The sequence below is a fragment of the Sebastes umbrosus genome, chromosome 3 (assembly GCF_015220745.1).
Source record: "Sebastes umbrosus isolate fSebUmb1 chromosome 3, fSebUmb1.pri, whole genome shotgun sequence".
Taxonomy (NCBI): domain Eukaryota; kingdom Metazoa; phylum Chordata; class Actinopteri; order Perciformes; family Sebastidae; genus Sebastes; species Sebastes umbrosus.
Window position 1 is genome coordinate 27,260,712 of NC_051271.1, and position 20,692 is coordinate 27,281,403.

At 39.8% G+C, this 20,692-nt stretch overlaps 1 protein-coding gene across 1 annotated transcript; it reads left to right on the forward strand.

Moving 5' to 3' along the window:
• The first annotated feature begins 660 nt into the window (after positions 1–660).
• Positions 661–19,907, forward strand: LOC119484738 (adhesion G protein-coupled receptor E5-like). The gene is made up of 17 exons (XM_037763800.1): positions 661–1,274; positions 8,111–8,185; positions 8,652–8,792; positions 8,876–9,007; positions 10,821–10,967; positions 11,287–11,324; positions 11,558–11,668; positions 11,769–11,922; positions 12,053–12,172; positions 12,254–12,453; positions 12,578–12,751; positions 13,473–13,667; positions 14,945–15,162; positions 15,294–15,452; positions 16,399–16,567; positions 16,747–16,848; positions 17,996–19,907. The coding sequence occupies exons 1-17, from the start codon at positions 1,244–1,246 to the stop codon at positions 18,035–18,037; spliced, it is 2,208 nt and encodes a 735-aa protein (XP_037619728.1). The 5' UTR covers positions 661–1,243; the 3' UTR covers positions 18,038–19,907.
• Positions 19,908–20,692: the final 785 nt, after the last annotated feature.

The following is a 20,692-nucleotide window of genomic DNA, read 5'->3' on the forward strand; positions in this document are numbered from 1 at the left end:
CTGTACACTATTGGTGCTTGTCAGATGAAGCAACAGTAACCAAAGGCAGATGGGGCGTAATGGTGAAAGTTGAAGCTGCTGCAATTGAGTTTTTGTTTCCATGTAGTTAGACTCACCCAGCAACCGCCAAACCAAAGTAACCAAACACCCTAAATAAAGTGTCCTCACATATTTGATATTATTCCTTGAATGGTTTGTACTAGTTGAGTTATTATGATTATCTTGATGTAGTGATACAATATACTTAATGTTTGTGGATTATTTTAGCTCAGCGCTTTATGCATGTTAGATGATATGTAGAGTTATAACGACTTATATACCATGCTGTTTCCTCTGAACCACATCATTGTGGTTTTGTGGAGAATTTCACTTTAATAGAGGTCATCCTGCATCCGTCTCTAGTCTGTTTTCTTACTGTCTGGGGGGTTGAGAAAGCACAGAAGGTTTTTTCACTGGAATTGGGTGAAGGGCTGAACATTTGGGGGGGAAAGGAGAAAAAGTAGGAGGAGATTGAGAGTAGGAGTTGGGAGAATGGGAACCGATATGCGATTACTTACTGGCAAAACTCAAGTACAACAGCAGCTGTTTAGACTGAGTGTTAGTCATCGGCCTCTCTTCGGTCTCTGTTCCCTCCTCCTCTCTTTCTCTGTCTCTCATGAGAGTGTTGTGAATAGCTCCTGAAATAGAGCCCGCTGGAGCGTAAAGGCAAATGTGAAAGACGGCGTAGACAGAGGGGGGGTTTGTGTAAGCAATGTGATACGGTGCCAGTGTGAGAAATGTGTTCACATGGAAAGATACGGAGTGAAAGAAAAGAGCAAGAAAGAGTGACGCGACAGAGACAAGGCCACACGGATAAGTGAAAGGGAGGAAAAGAGAGAGAGAGAGAGCAAGAGAGAGAGAGAGAGGGAGGGGTTGTGAATCAGGGGGAGAGCAAGGCGTGCTCAGACAGAGTCTGAATCTGAGAGAGGAAGAAAGCTGGCCAAGGTTCACTGTTATTTTCTCTGACATACAATCATCATCTACAGAAAGGATTTATCTTTTTTCAGGGTTTTTTTTACTCTCAAACTGGATTTTATGGACCTTGGACTAGAGAGAAGTCTGAAAAATACTCAAATATTTCTTGAACTTTGTGACAGGATCTAAACTTTTATGACAGGACATCAACCAGATCTACAAGATTTACAAGTAATTCATAGTTCTGATAAAGTCATCAGCTGTGTGGGGATATTGGTTTGCCTTTGACATGGGGTCTGGGAAGGAGCTACTTATTCTTGGTAAGTAAATCAATGAGAGCACAATGTGTGTGTGTGTGTGTGTGTGTGTGTGTGTGTGTGTGTGTGTGTGTTGCGAAAAATGAAGAAACCAAAAGTACAGGGAGGTTTGGTGGAAATGTTCATCAGCTGATGTACTTCTACTTTTTTGTTTTAGTCAGACACACCGCTTCTTATTCATATATGACAGCTATGGAAACATGTAAATAAATGTATTTTTTTATCCATATATAAGCTTCCATTTCTCAATTTCTCACCACTAATATGGCAACTATTACCAACGGTCACAACTTGTTTATTTGATAGTAGAATGGGTGACATTTTTAGAAACTTAATTCTAGGTCACATGGGCAACATCAGTAACGGTCACCCGGTCAGACAGTGAGCACTGTGCACAGCCCTTCAGCTGTGTTTGCTGCCGTGATGTATGGACGTAGGTCAGAGTGGCTGCTGTGTAGTAAGAACCGCAGTCACCGGACCGACGCTGCAGGGCGGCCCAGGTCAGTTAGAGCAGCTCCTCAGGCTGTCAGAGTAAAATAAACCCAGAGCCTGAATGAGTTGTGGCAGCGTGCAGAGGTCTGATGGCGCACAATGACTCACAACAGGAAGAAAATAAGCGTGTTTTAGTAAACCACAAACCTTGACAGGATAGAAATATTTGTGGTTTATGCATCTGTCAGGCAGATTTTTGAAGCTCACCACCATTGGACATATTTATAACATACCAGTAAAATTCACTATGACTACAGTGTGTAACTTTTTACACACATGTTTTTTTACTCCATCTTTGTACTGATATCATTGAGTACACTATATGGTGACCATATTATTAAAAATCGATTCACCTATGTATTGCGATTTTTTAGAAGTATACAGAATTCAGAAGTATAAACCATTACATGTCCCTTATAAATTAAAAAGAAAAAAAAACACTAATTTATAAGGGAAATGTCTTTAGTCTTTGATTTATGGGTTGCTGGATTTTTTTTTTTTATATAAATAATGACTGATACAGTATATCTGACTTCAGGACATCTCTGACTTCATACATGCTGAAAATCAGAAATTTCCATTTTTCACTGTATTCATTTAGATATTTTAAGTAAAAGTCCCTAGAAGTGTATGATTCAACTTTTCCCATGGGCTAGTGTTAAAAAAGTTAACAAAAATCGCAATAAATCTTAATATCAAATCGCAATACTTAAAAATCGCAATACCTATCCAATCGGCACCCAAGTATCTAGATAGTATTGAATCAGGAGATAGGTGTATCGTCCCAGCCCTACCATGTCGGACATACATATTACATCATATCATATCCAAAACATAATAGGGTGTACTGAACTACCATATAACACTATACTACTACAGGTAATATTATATATCCTACTATGTATGTTGTCTGAAATCTGCTATGAAAATTATTAAGTAAAACAAAATACATGAAAAATGTATGTCAATATAAAAAGTAATATTCTGTTTATATATTTATCCATTATATTTAATGATCATATCATAGTTTGGTTTCCTAACCAGAGCCAAACGACACACTGTTGGTTCATGTTTGCAACAAAAGCAGAGGTACTCAATATAACAAAACCTCTGATATTAACAATTACTTTTATATTAACAATGGTGTGAAAAGGAGTCACTTATAGTGACAAACCCATCAAGAACTATCACCCAACTGCAGTGTCCCTCAGCTCTACAGAGCATTTCAGCTTCTTACAGCTCAGAGTTTTGGTTTTCTGGCCCACAATTTTATGGTTTTGGTTTTCATCACCTTGTTTCCTGTTGCAGCACGCTGCAAATATTTCAGTCACAAGTTGGCAGAGACCAAAAGAGAGATAACATAACATTAGATTCTACCCGACCTGAAAAGCCCCGGCACATCTCTCTGTGGTCCGTGTGCAGCTGGGTTATCAAGAAAGTGAGTATTTGAGGCACACAGCTGGAGAACCGAGACTACTGCTGGACAGAGGCTAACGCGGTTGTGTCCAGAAAGTAACCCTCAAATTACGAAAACTTGCACTGACTGCAATGATGTTTTGAATTTGGACTGCTGTTACCCATTTTAAACACTAGCTGTCAGTGCTCCTTTAAAGAGTGTGAAATTGAAATGTCCTATAGGAGGCCCAGTTTGAAAATACAGGAGGGGCTGTCATAAAAAAAATAGTTGAGCATTTACTTGAACAATGTCATTCAAGTTTGAAAGATTTTGAGGCAACACAATCAGACAGATGTTTTTTATTCTGAGGAGCTATTCCATGATTTATGACCCTAAAAACAGAATTGTGTCCAATGATTTTATTTAGACTACAGACAAGCTAGAACAGCTGCTCATGATCTATGCCTAAATTCATATACTAAAGGATGTCGAACACAAACTAAAGTCCATCCATGGTTTGTTTTATTGGTAATCAATATAATCGTTATCGTAATTTGGTATGTTTAGTTTACTGAGCATCAAGGTATTGAACCAAAAACGTTTTATTATTTTTTTCAGTACTGCTAGCAGAAGCAAACTTTACAATAGTTTTGAAATAGGTGTTGAATTGTAAACATGTGACTAAACAGCTTTTATTAGTCAGCTTAACTTTTAGTTAAGTTAAATGAGGCCTTTGGGTTATAAGAAATTGCAGTTGCTCTCATATGCATGCGACATAACACACACACAGATAGAGACGAACCCTGGCGTGTGCAAAAAGGGTAGGTTGCGTTTATAACTTCCACTTTCTATCAGTCCCAGAGGTAATGCAACAGGAAGAGAGACAGACTGACAAAAATGCAACATACAGCTTATGAATAAATGCGAGACAGAAGAGGCACACAGAGAGGACAGTTTATGTTACAGACAGCTTCTCATTCACCACTGTGCTTACTGGTGAATGAAAGTCAGCTGCGAGCTGAGCACAAAGTCACTCTTTGTATATTTGCAGGCTTTGTTTCTGTCCACAGTTATTTAGTCATGAAGTTAGACTCAAGTCACACTGTTTCACACACTCGCTGTCAAACTCTGCCTGGATTTCCTTAAGTGGTGTTAGTGTGGGAGCTCCAGCTTCATCAGAGAACGACAGAGGGCTCATTGTGATCGAGGGAGGGAAACGCAGGAGGGTTTGGAATATTCTTGTACTTACGCCATATGAGGGGGCGTCGCTTTCTTCACCGGTGAATCATGAGTCAAAAAATGTGACTGACGTGTGTCTGTTGTGGTGTGTGGGTAATATGACCAGTAGGAGGTGGAGTTTAGCAGGAGGAAGAAAACAATCACTGAAATCATGCACATATACATATAATTCAAAAGGTGGCATACAGCAAACCAACACAAGCTCACCTGAAAACTGTCTAGTTAAACCCAACAATTATGAAAACACGTTACTGAAGGATGGCAGACGTAGTCAGCTTGATGTCACAGCAGCTACAATTGATTCCAATAGTGACCCAAGTACCAACACGACCAAGGCTGCGGTCGAAAAGTAAAAAAATGCGTGCTAATGTCTTTTTCTAACCACTTTTCCTTGACCTCGGTGGAAAACGTCATGGGGTCAAGGAAAGATGTGAAGGAGAATTCATAAGGACTTATAAAATACAACCGCGGCGTTGAGAGAATCCGACTGCACTTAAGTTACATTAGGCTCTGTAATTATGAAGCAACGGCGGCGGTTGTTAGTGACGCAGGTCTGCTGTTGTGAAACTACAATGTTCTGAAGATGATCTACAAAAGGCGAATGCTCGCCCCGTGCGTTGTTAAACAGGTCTTTCAGTGACAGGCTACTTCACCCGCAGTGTGTGAAAGAGAGACACCACAGCTCCTTCTGCTGCTTTAACTCTTTACATCAACAGATAATAAAGGGTTATCTGACCTAACGTGGACAACCGGTGAAAAATATCACTTCTTTACTAAGGTTGGAATTGAAATAAAAAAAAGTAATATATGATAAATATTTAGTTAATTGTTTGAGTTATGGAGAAAGGGTAGGACCATGTATAGGCTGTGACAGTTACTTCTTCCCACTCCTTTTAGTTCAAGTCATATTTAATTATGTTGATTATTTGTTTGTTGACAGTTTTCTATATCTTTACTGTTCATTTTATTTGTTATTCTTGTTTTGTTTTTTACTTAGGTATTTGTTACATGTTTGTTACAAGAGCCTACAGCCCAGTCTGCAGCACACCAACACTTTATATTATGCATAAGTTGATATAACTAACTTTAGACTGGAATGATGGGGTGTGTGGGTTTGGACTCCTAAAGTAGCTACCACGAAGGGTTTACCTGTTTTGGGTCAAACTTATAATTCCCTACGACAGTATATATACATATATATATATATATACATATATATATATATGTATATATAGGCCCTTTTCTCAGCAGGCATCTTGACATGTCATTGCAGGGTAAACGCAGGTTTAACTAATAATATTAATGGTCCTGTTCCATTTAGGTTGGCCAGGGTCCTGGTATTGTGCATGCGGGCTCACTGGAACGGCTGTGACATTAATAGAACGGGACCATAATTGATTTGATCAATTAGATCTGTGTTTACCCTGCAATGCCATGTCAAAATGGCTGCTTTGAAAAGGGCCTATTCTAGTTGACTATATGCTCTATTTTAAATAACTGACCCCAGACAAATATTTGGAACGAAAAGGAATAACTATTACTGACTGCTTTTTGAAATGTACAAACAATATTTCCCCTCTCAGTTGAAAGGTAAAAAAAAAATAATACAATTTTAGACTCCTTTAAAATAATAAATGGTAACCCTTAAAATGATATTAAACAAAATTACCTCTACGAAAATTAGCAGATCAATTAATTACCTGAAAGAAATACCAAAATATTACAATCCTCTCAGGCAAAATCCCTTTAAATAACCCTGTTAACCACAAAGTGAGCTCTTTAGCAAACTAGACTAAACCTCACAGTGGGCCCACACCCCCTAACACTCCCTCACACCCTAACACACCCTCACACTCCCTAACACACCTTCACACCCTAACACACCTTCACACACCCTAACACACCTTCACACACCCTCACACTCCCTCACACCCTAACACACCTTCACACCCTAACACACCTTCACACACCCTCACACTCCCTCACACCCTCACAAACCCACACACCCTCACACTCCCACACACCCTAACACACCTTCACACCCTCACACATCAGATAGAAGAGAAGTTGCAGGCCTGTGTGTTGCTCAGGTTATCCTCAATAGAGAAAAAACACAGAAAGTCAAACTCACAGTTCAGCTTCAGTCCTGGAGAAACAGTTTGTGGTGCTAAAGATCGAGCAATAGCGACCTTGTAGCATCTTAACGGGCCAACAGGTGTCTTCATCAGAGGACCCACACAGCTTTCCCGCTCACCGTGGGGTCAGTCTGACCTTGAATGCAGCGCCGGGTCCAAGCTCACACTCAACTGGTTCACTTATCCACTATTCACACAAGCTAACTTAAAGAAACTGCTGCTAGCCGAAGCTACCAGATAAACTGAATTAGCATCCTGTAGCTCAACAGTTAGCATCGTTACTCACCCTAGCTTAGCGGCTAACTGTTACAAACACACAGACACTAACGGTCGGGCTAATTAACCGACATTAAAAAGAGAAAACTGTGTGTTGGTGTCTTAGCATACTGCTACTATTTTTCCTCCATTTACTCGACCTAACTCTTTTTCCTGAACTCTTCGCTAGCGTCTCTCCCGTGTGTTTCTCTTTCGCCCGCCCTCTTCCTGATCTACAACCAATCACCACACAGGTGTCACTGACCGACACCTACAACAACCAATCAAACAAAAGAGCTGCAACTAAAGGCTTATTCAACTATTTACATCCTACCTTGTTTACAACTAAATTATCTTAATCTCTCATTTAACAATTTTCAGTTTCAGTTTAATTGCCTTATTAGGAACTAACTTGTCAACAATAAGCTAAGATAAGATAAGATATTACTTTATTAGTCCCACAGTGGGGAAATTTGCAGTGCACAGCAGCAAAGGGGATAGTGCAAAAAACAAGATGCATGGGTAAAAAACTAAAAGCAAGATACAACACGGTGCAAAAAGCAAAAGAAACATGAAACAAAGTATGAACAATTTAAATAGAAGGAAATAAATAAATGGGAACAATATAAACAGTATTGACTATTACCAGACTATTAACAATTGTACAAGTGGAAAAATGATATTGCACAGTGAGAATGAATATTGCACAGTTTGGATTACACGAGTAGTAGTTATGATATTGCACAGTCAGTGTAGATGTGTAGATGTAGATGATCAGTAACATGTTCAGAATGACAACATGCAGATGTTCATTACCATGTTCATGTCAATATATCCAATAGTGTTGAGACCGCTCGTTCAAAAAGTCAGGAGTTTGAGACATTTCACAGGAAAATTGAAAACTCTGAGGTATGTTTTGACATGTAAATGAATACCATCATTACTGGAAATTGTGTAATAGCTCAGCAGCAAAATTGCATATAATTCTCAAATTTAAGTTTGGGGAAGTTTTGTCATAGGTTATAATTTTATCAGGAGCAAAAATTAAAATGGGGCACCACTACTGTGGGTTACAATTTTTGCTCAACTGTTGCACCATCCCCAGTGTAGCATGCTTTTGGAGCCAACTCGGGGGGTTAATTGAGCTGTTCAAATGCCCTTTCTGGGAAGAATTATGCTTGGAGGTTTCCCATGAAGGCCTGACTGGCTGAGTAAAGTTTTAAAAAGGGCACAATGTGTCAATTGTGTCTTCCTTGTTATTGCAAGATTCTGCCCTAATTGTGAATTGAAACTAAATGACCTCTTTCTCTCTTTCCCCACAGGCTTATTGTGTATGCTGGGGAAATGTTTCCCTGATTGTGGCAAGGGCTACGAAACAAAACGCGGTGAATGTGTTGGTAATAATCTACCATGACCTCTCATTTTAATCATCCCTCTCCACTGTCTTGCTTCTGTCCACCAATGTTTTTATAGTGGCTTCTACTCAAGACAAGAGCTCACAGAAATAAGTGGTGTTCTCATTATGCAATACCTCTTACTGGAGTTGACCAAGAAAAGTAGCCTTTTTTTTTGGTGACTTTCCACTTAGTTTTTTCCATTTTAGGATATATCCAGAGTAGATTGCAATGAAAACAACAGTAGAAGAGGTTTAAATTCTTAGATCACCACGATTTCAAGCAACTAGCAAAAACAAATACAAGTGGACAGAGGAGCTAAAACAAAAAGAGCTAATAAGAAATATTGCTTAAAATCAAAATGACAAGTTTATTTTTACTGACAAGAATGTTTTATTATGTATTGACCTGTGAGATTCATCACTATAATTGTATTCTCTTTGCTTTATGTATTTGTATCCAAATCCAGATCGGGATGAGTGCGCCGAAGGACTATGTGGGGATAACACAAACTGCTTCAACACGATTGGCAGCTACTACTGCCAGTGCCCGGGGGGCTACAAACACACCAGAGGGCAGGTTAACTTCACTCTAGACGGACAGTGCGAAGGTGAGTGTGTGTCTCTGTGTGTGATCAGTGTCTCTCTCTCTTGTACAACTGGTCTTATGCAACTTGTCTTGCTTCTTTGTCAGATGTCAACGAGTGCCACGATGATAGCAATATCTGCGGTCACAATGCCAGTTGTACGAACCGGATTGGGAGCTACGAGTGCACCTGCCACTTTGGGTACATCAATGCCACCAGTAGCCGTGGAAACTGCAGAGGTGAATATAGTGTCTATTTATTTACACTTGTCTACAGTTGATTGGTGTGACAAGTACACAAAATAAGACACGTATTGTTAGCAATGAACTAGAAGTGCGCTCAGAGAGGCAGGTTTCATGTACGTCGTTCATGTAATCCTCCAAACGGACAAACCAACAAACCAACAAACAAACCAATAAACCAGCAAACCAACAAACAAACCAACAAACCAACAAACCAACAAACCAACAAACCAACCAACAAACCAACAAACCGACACCGGTGAAAACATAATCTCTTTCCTAGGCCTTCGGCCTTGGCAGAGGTAACAATGTAGATGAAAGCTGCACTGCACCGTCTCTGCCGACACTTGAAATTGTTAAATTAAAGTTAACCAAAGCATCTCTGCTGCTATTTGATTATCAGCTGATAGATATCCAGCGACACTGTGTCATGTGTCCTCTGCACTCCATTTTAGCGTGTTTTCCTGCCCTTGCCACTACGTGACAAGCAGCACGCTGTCATGGCCAAGTAGAGCGCCATTCTAAACCTGTCTAATACTCAGATGTCATTTCGTACGACTTAGCATACTGAGGCCTTAAAGCTGCAGTGGGTACAATTAGAGCAAATATGATTAAAAAAAAGTTATTTTTAGAAAACGTTCAGTATATCCTGACAGTAGTGCATGAGACAGATAATCTGAAAGAAATCATGTGACTTTGTGTCCTCTGGTGTCCTCCGGTGCTCCTAATGACATCTGCAAGATTTCACAGACCGGAGGAAAACAACCAATCAGAGCCGAGCAGGAGCCTGCTGTCTCTGAGCAGCTGTCAATCATTTACAAACGCTGATCAAACGGTCAAACTAGGCAGTGCTGATCAAATATGAATCAAAATCTGTTACTGTAATGAGTGATTGACAGCTGCCTCCGTTGAATGAACAGCCAATAGGAACGCTCTCTCTCTGAAATTACCTGTGATTGGTCAAAGTCTCCCGTCATAGATTTTTTAAAGCCTGAAAACAGAGCCATGAGGAGGTGCAGAAGTCTAGTTATCTCTCAGAACACTTGAATTACAATATGCTGAAAGGTTATTATGGAATTTTTGCCCAATGCCAAAAATATTCTGCCTACTGCAGGTTTAATGATAAAAGATATAACATAGTAGCCCAGGTAAGATTGTAGTAGCAAAACCCTTGGGAGTATTGGTGCATTTTACTGCAAATAATTTCCACTTTTAATTCGTAAGGAGGAGAATGTGTTATTTCCTTTTTATCAAAAGTTACTTTAAGCCGAACAGTCGAGAGATTGTAGTGATAATGAAATCTTTTGGGAGCTTCTCAGTGAAGAACAGAAGCAACTCCTCTGACAACAATTTTACAGGCACATAGAAACACATTCAAATAAAACTCTTATGAAAGATTCAGGAAACTCATAGCTTCCCTCTCCACCTATAGGGATCATTTCCAAAATCAAACACTGCCTGTCCTGGGCTGATCTCCCAAAGGTCAGACATGCTTTTGTTTCATCGTGACTCAGCCATCCCTGTACTCTGACCTAAACCACAAAGCCATCTCCTGCCTCCTGCTAGTACAAATTGCAGCTCTTGAGAACATCTCATGACACCGGTTACCCGGAAAGTTCGGAGCTGTCTAAGATCCTTTTGCCAACCATGAAAGACTCACACGACCGTGCCCCTGGTTACATTGCAGAGATGTTTGTTCCATTTGCAATGCCTGCTATATTCAGATCTGTTTCCAGCTGGTCTCACTGAAACCATTGCCCTCGAGGAATGCCAGTGATAACTGATGTCTCTGTTCCCTCTCCTCACACAGACATAGATGAATGCGTCGAAGCTGAAGAAATAGGAAAAGCAGAACTCTGCGGAAAAGAAGGGACTTGTAAAAACAATGATGGGAGTTACTGGTGCAAGTGTCCCCAAGGATACACCAATTATGGCATCCCAAGGACCCCATGCTCAGGTGAGTGTATGCATGCACGATCCCTCTCCATCACCATTACCTACCTACTTACTTTTCTCCTCATATTAAGCCTCTACTTGTTCACACCCTCCTTGGATAAACTTCCCAACACAGATGTCGTTGTTGCGTACTTTCTGCGTTGACTCATCTGAGCTCAGATAACCTGTGGTGTATGTCTCACAGGATAATGGGGATGAGTTTCTGTTCAGTGCTGCTGCTCTGCTGTGTAGATTATATCACACTCCTCTGCTTTCAATGCATACTGTAGTGACGAATCAAACTGAGATGATAATCTGTTGTTTCGCTCCGTTCCATCTAGAGCTCAGCTGTGACAACTTCAATGGAGGCAGCGGGCCGGTAAGCTGCATTGTTAGATACAAAATTATTAGCACAATAAGTTCTTCTAAAGGGTTTATTTTCCCACTTGTCCCTGCAGCTCAAAGTGCACGTCAGCACAAGAACATTTCAACCAATTTCCTCCATTTACTTGACCTCCCTGCAGCCCTGTAGGGTTTAGTATACATGAACTCTAGAGGGCAAACTGAATAGTCTTATTATTCTCTCCCCCCGTCTCTGTCTCTGTCTCTCAGACGCTCGGAGGCCTGGCAGACATTATGTCCTTGATGAGAAACAGCTGTTTGGCTCTGTCTAACCCAAGAGCTACTGGTGAAGGAAAAACCGATGGAGAGGCGCTACTGGAGGTCAGAGCAGCAGATACAACGCAAACGCACACATTCTTACACCTACAAACACATACGGTATTCTCAATTCCCCCTCTCTTGTGTCCTGCAACCTGGATAGAAACTATTCACAGCAACAGAGGCCATCCTGTCCCCCGGTCACCTGGACAGCAGTGAAGATGTGAGCGGACTACTTGGTACGGTTGAGAACGCCATTATGCTCATTGGCCCGCAGCTCAAACACAACCGCACCAAGATAGAGACCACTGAGACAGGTAACAGTGTCCACAAGCTCAACTGTGATTCTGCCTTTTCCAGGACGAGGATGCAGGCAAAGTTTAATAAATAATGGTGGGAAAGCTAATGTGAACTGTGTTATTTGAAATGAGTTATCTGCTCAAATAGACGCAGAGATTGCAGTGCAGAGGGGAATGACGCGACCCACTGGACCAATCCATCTGACCAATGAGAATGCTACACTCGACACTGACTGGACAACAGCAGCTGGGACGGGATCTTACCATGGTAAATTCTCTTCTGACAAAAAAGGTCCTACTTTTTATGTTTATCAATGAATACTATCATATTTCTTGTTGTCTTTTGTAGGTTTTGCTCTGGCTGCATTGTTGAGCTACAAGAACCTTGAGATATCTGTTAACCGGTCCTTTGACAAGCTCGCAGGACATGAAAAGGATGGTGTGAAACCCTCCTTTCAGATCTCCTCTATAGTTGTGTCCGTTGTGGTCTCTAACCCGTCCACTCAGAACCTGAGCTCCCCCGTCAACATCACCCTCAGACATCAACAGGTAGTCCCACCTGTCCTCTCAGTGTTTTTGTCCCACTTCTTTTGATCATTATAGTCAAAACAGGAGTACTGGAATATGAAGAAAGAAATATCGTCTGCTTTTGACATGATTGTATTGTTTATAGAACACAGTGAAGTCGGCTGAGGTGAGCTACATCTGTGCGTACTGGGATGAGACTGGGGCCTGGTCCACAGACGGTTGTTATAAACAGCCCTCCAACTCCAATGCCACACACACTGTGTGCACATGTGAACATCTGAGCAGCTTTGCTGTGCTCATGGCCCTTTACCCCATGGAGGTAAGAAGCAGACACACACACACACACCATAAAAACCTATTGTCAAATTATGAAAAGTAACATTATGAATTAAAAAAAGTGGCTTGAAATGTAAAAAATTAAGTCCTATAACTCTTATTTATTAATTTTAATTGATTTAATTACTTGTTTCTTTTATATATTTTCCACAATTTATTTGTCTGATTATTTATTTCATTATCGCTTATTTATTTATTCTATAACTTCTCATGCTGTTTTTGGCCACAGCTGAAGCTCTGATAAATGATTTATCTACCTATGGCTACCAAATGGCAACATTAGCGGCTAGCTGGGGAACATAGTTGAGCATTTAGCAGCAAAAGAGACAGATATTTCCCTCTGGGGTTGGTGGAGACCAAAGAAGAGAGTAAATATTGGACTTAGTTCGTCAGGTGGCCAGAAACACGACTCCAAATGAATGATGATGTTGCTCCGTATCTGCTGGACGTGTAAATAGACAGCTGTTTGCTAACAAGTTTGCCATATCATCTTTATAAAGTGATAATATATCAATGCTGTGTTTACGCTATGTTTGTTTGCGCTGCTCCCAAGAGGCCAAAATATTAGTTATTGTTTTACCAAGTAAAGTATGAAGGACAATCTTTCCGTCTCTTCTTCACTCACCTGCTGTCAGTGTGAAAAAACACTCACACATTATGTCGTAAATGATGACCTCGTGACCTAACGTGTCTTTCTCTACTAGCCCAACTTTAGGCTCCAGGTGGTGACCGTGATAGGGCTGACCATCTCCCTGCTGTGCCTCGTACTGTGCATCCTGACATTCAAGTTCTGCCGCTCCATACAAGGCACCCGCACCACCATCCACCTGCACCTCTGCATCTGCCTCTTCATGGCTGACCTCATCTTTCTGGCTGGCATTTCACAAACTGAACCTGTGGTATGTTTGTGCAAGCAAATAATGACTTCAGTTGCACAGTTTCACTGCAATAATGTCACTATTGACCTTGTCTTTATTAAGAAAGTCATTTGATTAAAATGTTACAGTGGGATTAACTATTCCACTCATCTTCCTGTTTACATGCACCAAAGCAGAGCCCACATCAGATCATTCCTGCAATATTAAACCTCAAGCCCGTCTTTCTGCCACGTTACAGTTGAATACCCCTGTGGTTATCTTGAGGCAAAAAAGGGGGAAAAACTGTGCTTTGAGACTTTTTCTCAGACAGTTCTCTTAAGAAGGCTGACAGTGGAGCGGAAAATCACAAAATAGGAAATTTGTTTGTACGTACTAGTAGAGAGCACTTCTAAATGACCCAGAACTGTTTTACTCAGTGGCAGAAAATAACTGTATTTAAATAGTTTTTGGGAACTTGTACTCTCCATTTTATGCAACTTTACATTGTGCTCCACAACATTTCAGATGCACATATTGTATTTTTTTACTCAACTGCATTTATTTATGCCCGTGTCTGGGCAGCTGTCAATCACTGCTCGCAAAACAAAGAAAGTTTGTGACCTGGCCATGTGGAAAACTGTCGAGCCAAAACCAAGCACCGCCCACCGGCCCAAGCAAATTTATCATTTTACAGCTGAAAAGTACACTATAAGATGTTTCTGAAAACATTTGAGGCAAGAAAGAAGCATTACAGTAACTGAATATTGATTTATATTTGATCAGCGCTGCCTAGTTTGACCGTTTGATCGGAGTTCACGAGCTTCAGGAGCAGTGATTGACAGCTGCTGTAGAAACTGCTCGGCTCTGATTGGTAGTTTTCCTTTGGGCACATTGAAGTCTAGCAAATGCCATTAGGAGCTCCAGGAGGAGGCAGAGGAACATGATTTTTTTCACGTATTATCTGTCTCATGCACTACTGTCAAGATATAGTGACAGCTTTATAGAAATATCTTTTTATCACATTTGCTCAAAGTTACCAACTGCAGCTTTAATGATACACGCATTTAAAGGATTTGAGTACTTTTACTTTTGGTACAGAGTGGTATTCCTTCTTAAGGATCTAACTACTTCTTCCACTGCTGGTTTTGATTTAATTAATCTGACTGTAATCTAACTGAGTCATGATAGTCACAAAGAGCTTGGACATTTCTTATTCAAAGTATTGTCATTATTAGATTAGTGCTGTGAGACAGTTCATTCCTCTGCTCCGTCCTCTCTGATCTCATCTTTCTTAATGTTCTCATGTGACATTATTACAGGGCGGCTGCAGGTTCGTTGCGGGGTTGCTCCATTTCTTCTTCTTGGGAGTGTTTACCTGGATGCTGTTAGAAGGGGTGCAGCTGTACCGCATGGTGGTCCTGGTGTTCAACGCCAACATCCGGCCCCTCTACTTATTCCTCACTGGTTATGGGACACCCCTGGTTATCGTCATCATATCTGCCATCATCAGACCAAGTGGCTACGGCACTGACCGTCAGTAAGTGTTACAGTATGTGTGTTTGCATTCTTCATGTGTGATGGCAATTACATCAGTGCATTACAGAGACCTGCTGTCATCTACCTCACGAAAACCTTGTAATGCACATGTGTTTCCTTCCTCTCAACTAGCTGCTGGCTGTCCCTGAAAGACGGCCTCATCTGGAGCTTCTTTGGCCCCGTGTGCTTCATCATCATCTTCAACGTCATCTTTTTCATCATCACCGTCTGGAAGCTCGCCCAGAAGTTCACCAGCCTCAACCCAGACCTCTCCAAATTGCACAAAATTAAGTCAGTCTGTGTGTGTGTCTGCTCCTGCTGTTGTAATGTGTGAACCAATGTGACCCTCACCTTTTCCACTGCGCAAGTCAACATGTATGTTGCCCAAATGGAGCAGATTTGGGAACTGAAAAATGCATGGATGGAAAGAACGTGAGAGTTTTGTGGGGGAAAAATGTAGCGAATGTTTTTATAGTACCAACTCTGCTCTCTGCTGACGTGCTACTGTGCGCCCCCCCCCACCCCACTCCAACTATGCATGCTCATATTTTACTCCAGTCGGTGCATTTGCAGACAACACTGTATAAACATGAGCAGCTGCAGACACATCTTAGCCTTGATGAAAAAATAATCCATCCTTGGATACACTGGTTCATCAATCACTGATGTTCAATTTAGCCCAGGGGAATGGGAATGTGAATGTCTTGTGCTAAAGTCCAGGGAGGAAAAGCTCTGAAAGCATTAGATTATAATCAAAAGGTTTCCATGGTTTTCTGGCAGTGGAAAATCATCCCATTCCTCATTTCAGATGGATTTTCTCAGATTCTGAGGGACTGAAATTAAAACCTGGTGTTTTAGATGGTTAAACTTTTATATGCTACTAATCTCCTCTTTATCTCGATGTGAGTTATATCGCCAGTCATTAATAGGAATAAGAGGCATACATCACCAAATACTACAAAGGGCCCGTGCAGAGTGCAGTACAGTACATTGCCGGAAACTGTTTTTCAAATAGTGTTTCTCTTTAAGGATTTTTCCTTTAATCTTTTATTCATCAGTTGCCTTTGGTTTCTCTTCTTCCACCATCTCTCAATAGACATTGAACTGCAGGGGTTTTCCAGACTGCAACTGAGTCATCTGTGTGTTTGGGCTCATGTTAATCTTATCTTTCATTCTCTGACTGTTGCCTTTTCTCTGATCCCCCCCCCCTTCCCCATCCTCCTTTTGAACTCTGCAGAGCTTTCACGGTGACAGCTATCGCCCAGATGTGCATACTGGGTCTGATGTGGGTGTTTGGGGCCTTCCTGTTTCAAGAGGGCACCACAGTGGTAGCATACATCTTCACTATCCTCAACAGCCTGCAGGGAGCGCTAGTCTTCTTGATGCACTGCCTGCTGTCTAAACAGGTAGGATACACTAGCTGTATGTGTGTGTGTAACTGGGTCTGTATACATAAGGGTCAGATGTTAACACAATAGATGAAACTATAAAAATTCAGCTATAAGTGAAAGTGTAACAACAAAGATGTCAGGGGTTTTGAGCAGTGCATTTGTGAATTTCCCTGATGTTCTGCTGCCCTCTGCAGGTGAGAGAGGAGTACGCCCATTTCCTCTCCTGTATCTGCAGACCACAGAAGAAGAGATACTCCGACTTCAGCAGTACCAATCCCTCCAGTAGTCAGACACAAGTAAGTGACTTCACTCACTATCGATCTCCCTAAGTCACAAACACATGTACTCAACTTCTGTACAATTTCGAGGTATTGTACTTTGAGTATTTGCTTTTTATACAACCTAATACTTACATTTAATACATTTCAAGTGTAAGTATAAGTACTCTTTAATTTAACTTTTAATTTCACTACATTTATCTGACATTTACAGCAATGAGTTACTTTGCAGATTCAAATTTGACAAACATATCTTTTAAAATATAATGCATTGTTAAAGATTAAGCATTAGCTCCACCTTGATCAACTATATGAAAAAAAGATTTACATGGTAATGCATCAAAGATTTTATTTAAGTTATATAATATACAATTAGGGCTGTCAATCGATTAAAATATTTAATCGTGATTAATCGCTAATTAATTGCACATCTGTTCAAAATCTACCTTAAAGGGAGATTTGTCAAGTATTTAATACTCTTATCGAGATGGGAATGGGCAAATATATTTGCTTCACGCAAATGTATGTATATATTTATTATTGGAAATCAATGAACAACACAAAACCATAAGAAACCCTCACAGGTACTGCATTAAGCAGAAATAATATGCTCAAATCATAACATAGCAAACTGCAGCCCAACAGGCAACAACAGCTGTCAGTGTGTCAGTGTGTCAGTGTGCTGACTTGACTATGACTTGCCCCAAAACTGCATGTGATTATCATAAAGTGGGCATGTCTGTAAAGAGGAGACTCGTGGGTACCCATAGAACCCATTTTCATTCACATATCTTGAGGTCAGAGGTTAAGGGACCACTTTGAAACTGGCCATGCCAGTTTTTGGGTTAAAGAAATTAGTGGCGTTAAAACTAATTTGCATTAATGTGTTATTATCGCATTAACTTAGACAGACCTATATACTATATAACAATATAGCAATATAGCACTTATTTTGCATGATGTATACGTTTACTTTTAATACTTTAAGTACATTTTGTTGGTAGTATTTATGAGGTATTTATAAGGTTGTTATGGAGTATTTTTACATTGTGGTATTGCTACTTTTACTTTGATGAAATCATACTTCTTCCATTGCAGCAAACACATTACATACAGTATGTTGTCTGACACTGTTTCTGAACTTGTGCTGTTTGTGTTCTTTTAGGGTTCTCGGAGCGGGCAGCACACCGGAGAATCCCAAATATGAAGCGCTCTATCTTATATTGAACGCCAAAGACAGACTATCACATCTTTAACCTATCTGGGCTAAGTTAGCCCTGATTTGAAAGGTTTGGATGACAAATAATAATTCAGTCATTATCTACTCACCTTGATTTCAACTGAAACTCTATTTCAGTTTCGTTGTACACCAGCTGTTTAACGGTACAACTAACCAGGGCCCCCCAAAAGGTCTCAAGATAAATCTGAGGGGTCATGAGATGTTTAACAAGAAAGAAAATGGGATCAAATTGTTTTACAACCAAAAATCTCCACCAATAGCATCATCTGTTGCATTATGGGTCAGAAATTCTACCATTTCCCTCTTAATTTTGCTTATTTTCCTCATTGATAATGTAAATTGTGGATCAAGTTGTATTGGTGGTGACTGAATTTTTGTTTTAGTGTCATTATTGTCACAGCAGGCAAGAAGTAGCTAACTTCTAAATGTGTTTATTCAGGAACGCTTTAAGTGAAAGTGAAGATATTTCACTCGGTTCATCCATAACATATCACAATCATAATATAAGCTGTATTGCCTTTGGAAGGATTGAAAGTGATACATACATACTGTAGACATAGAGTATTTATTTTCAAGGGCAAACTATAAAGTCTACATTCTGTAGGCTACAAGAAAATATGAGTGATGCTCTGTATGCTTAAAGTATGAGCAAACAGTTTGCGCTGTATTTTATATCAATGTTTTATGTAAAAATAAGGGTGGGTGTGCTTTTTGTTCATGGGTTCTTCACAGAAAATATTTGTTTCCATGTACAATATTAAACAGTACTGTATGTTATAATGGCAAAGATGATGGTGCAAATGTCCCATGAAGTGCCTCTGATATTCCCTTCATGTTTCTGCAGATTTTATGCCTGTTGTTTCTTGATTTTAAACAAAATAAGTGATTTTTTTCAATCACTTGTGGCTATTTTGAAATAATTTTTTTTTTATTTGCAATTAAGCTGTGCCTTTTGTCACCGGTGTATGTGAAGATATCATTTCTCTTTTTAATTATCAAACAAGAAAACAAATCCAGCCCAAAATAGTTGCTTAGGAAATTTACGAAGAACAGACCCACCCTTCTGATAAGCCTGCAGCTACCTGCAATCAAACTGTGTTTATGGAATCAAATTCCTTTTTGTTGTCATGTTTTCTTATTATAGCTGTTAGCCTCCACACATTGTTAGTGACTGTAAGGTTTCACATCCCTGAAAGGAGAACTTCAGCTGTTTTGATCAGGTCTAATGGGAGATTTACAGACCTGAGTTTGTTTATGTTATTGCACTTTTCTGTTGTAAAAAATGATAATCCAGCACATCTTCACTCACGTGGTGCATGTGATAATCAAGAAGACTTGAGAACCAGCCTCACTTACAGAACCTGAACAGTTTACTTGTTGTAATAAAGCTATCAATTATATATTTTTACATTTTCTATTTAATAAAAATTGATCAGACACATTGATCTGCAGAGAGAGAGAGAGAGAGAGAATCCACATACCAGCCTTTTGTTTATATTGAAATTGCTTCTCTCTTTCTCACATATGAACCCGATAAAGATGTATCGGCCAAAACAACTAAACTTTTTAGGTTCCTACGTGTAGCTGCACTTTTTTGTGACCATCGATACCTTTTATTCATGCATTGCAAAATGTATTTTTATGTGAAAAAGCTATTATGCAGCATTTTGTGAATGTAAGAATCTTATTTTTAGAATATAGGTTACTATAGATGTTCTAGTTTGAAGGTATATGAACTTATTTTTCTACTCTGTTTTGTTGTATGTTGTTTGGTACTGTTTTTCTTTAAAGAATATGCACCACACGTTTTAATAAAGCTTCTACTTCATCTGAAAAATCTGTAAAGTCTGTTGTTTATTAGAAAGATAGATAGATAGATAGATAGATAGATAGATAGATAGATAGATAGATTCCAATATAGTATACATATGAAAATTAGTCAGCATGAATCACACTGAGTCTACCTTCAGAATAAAAGCCTAACATTTCCAACAGGTTCCTCAGTTGTGAAATTTCTTAAAAGTTGCAAGGAAGAACTCGCCCACTTACTGCGCATCAACGACTGTACATCAAGAAGTGATGAATGACCAAGAACTGCTCATAAAACCTCACTGACATGATGATTATAAAAATTATAATCCCTTCAATATATCTGTGGTGGATAATAACAAAGTAGCTTAGGCCAGTGGTTTTCAAAGTGGGGTCTGGGGACCCACAGGGGTCGTAGAGGGGGTCCCCAGGAAAAAGGGAAATTATTTATTTTCATTATAATTCCATCGATAAGTGACACAATGACGAATATATGATTATTTTAGTTATGGGTTTCATAGACTTTCTGTAATAAAACATCTAAAAGCAAAGATACTATCGGATGGGGGACCCTGTGACCAAATCTTAACAAATGGGGGTCCATGGTCTATATTTGTGTTCGTTTAGGGGTCCTTGATGTGAAAACGTTTGGGAACCACTGGCCTAGGCTAATTGAGATATGTAACTTTTGCTTAAGTAACATTTAGCCTTCGATAAATGTATCACAAGCCATAAAGTTGGCAAACTGACTCAGTAATGTCCATTTCACAGTAAAGTCCCTTGGAAGTTTGCTAACATTAGCTAACATTAGCT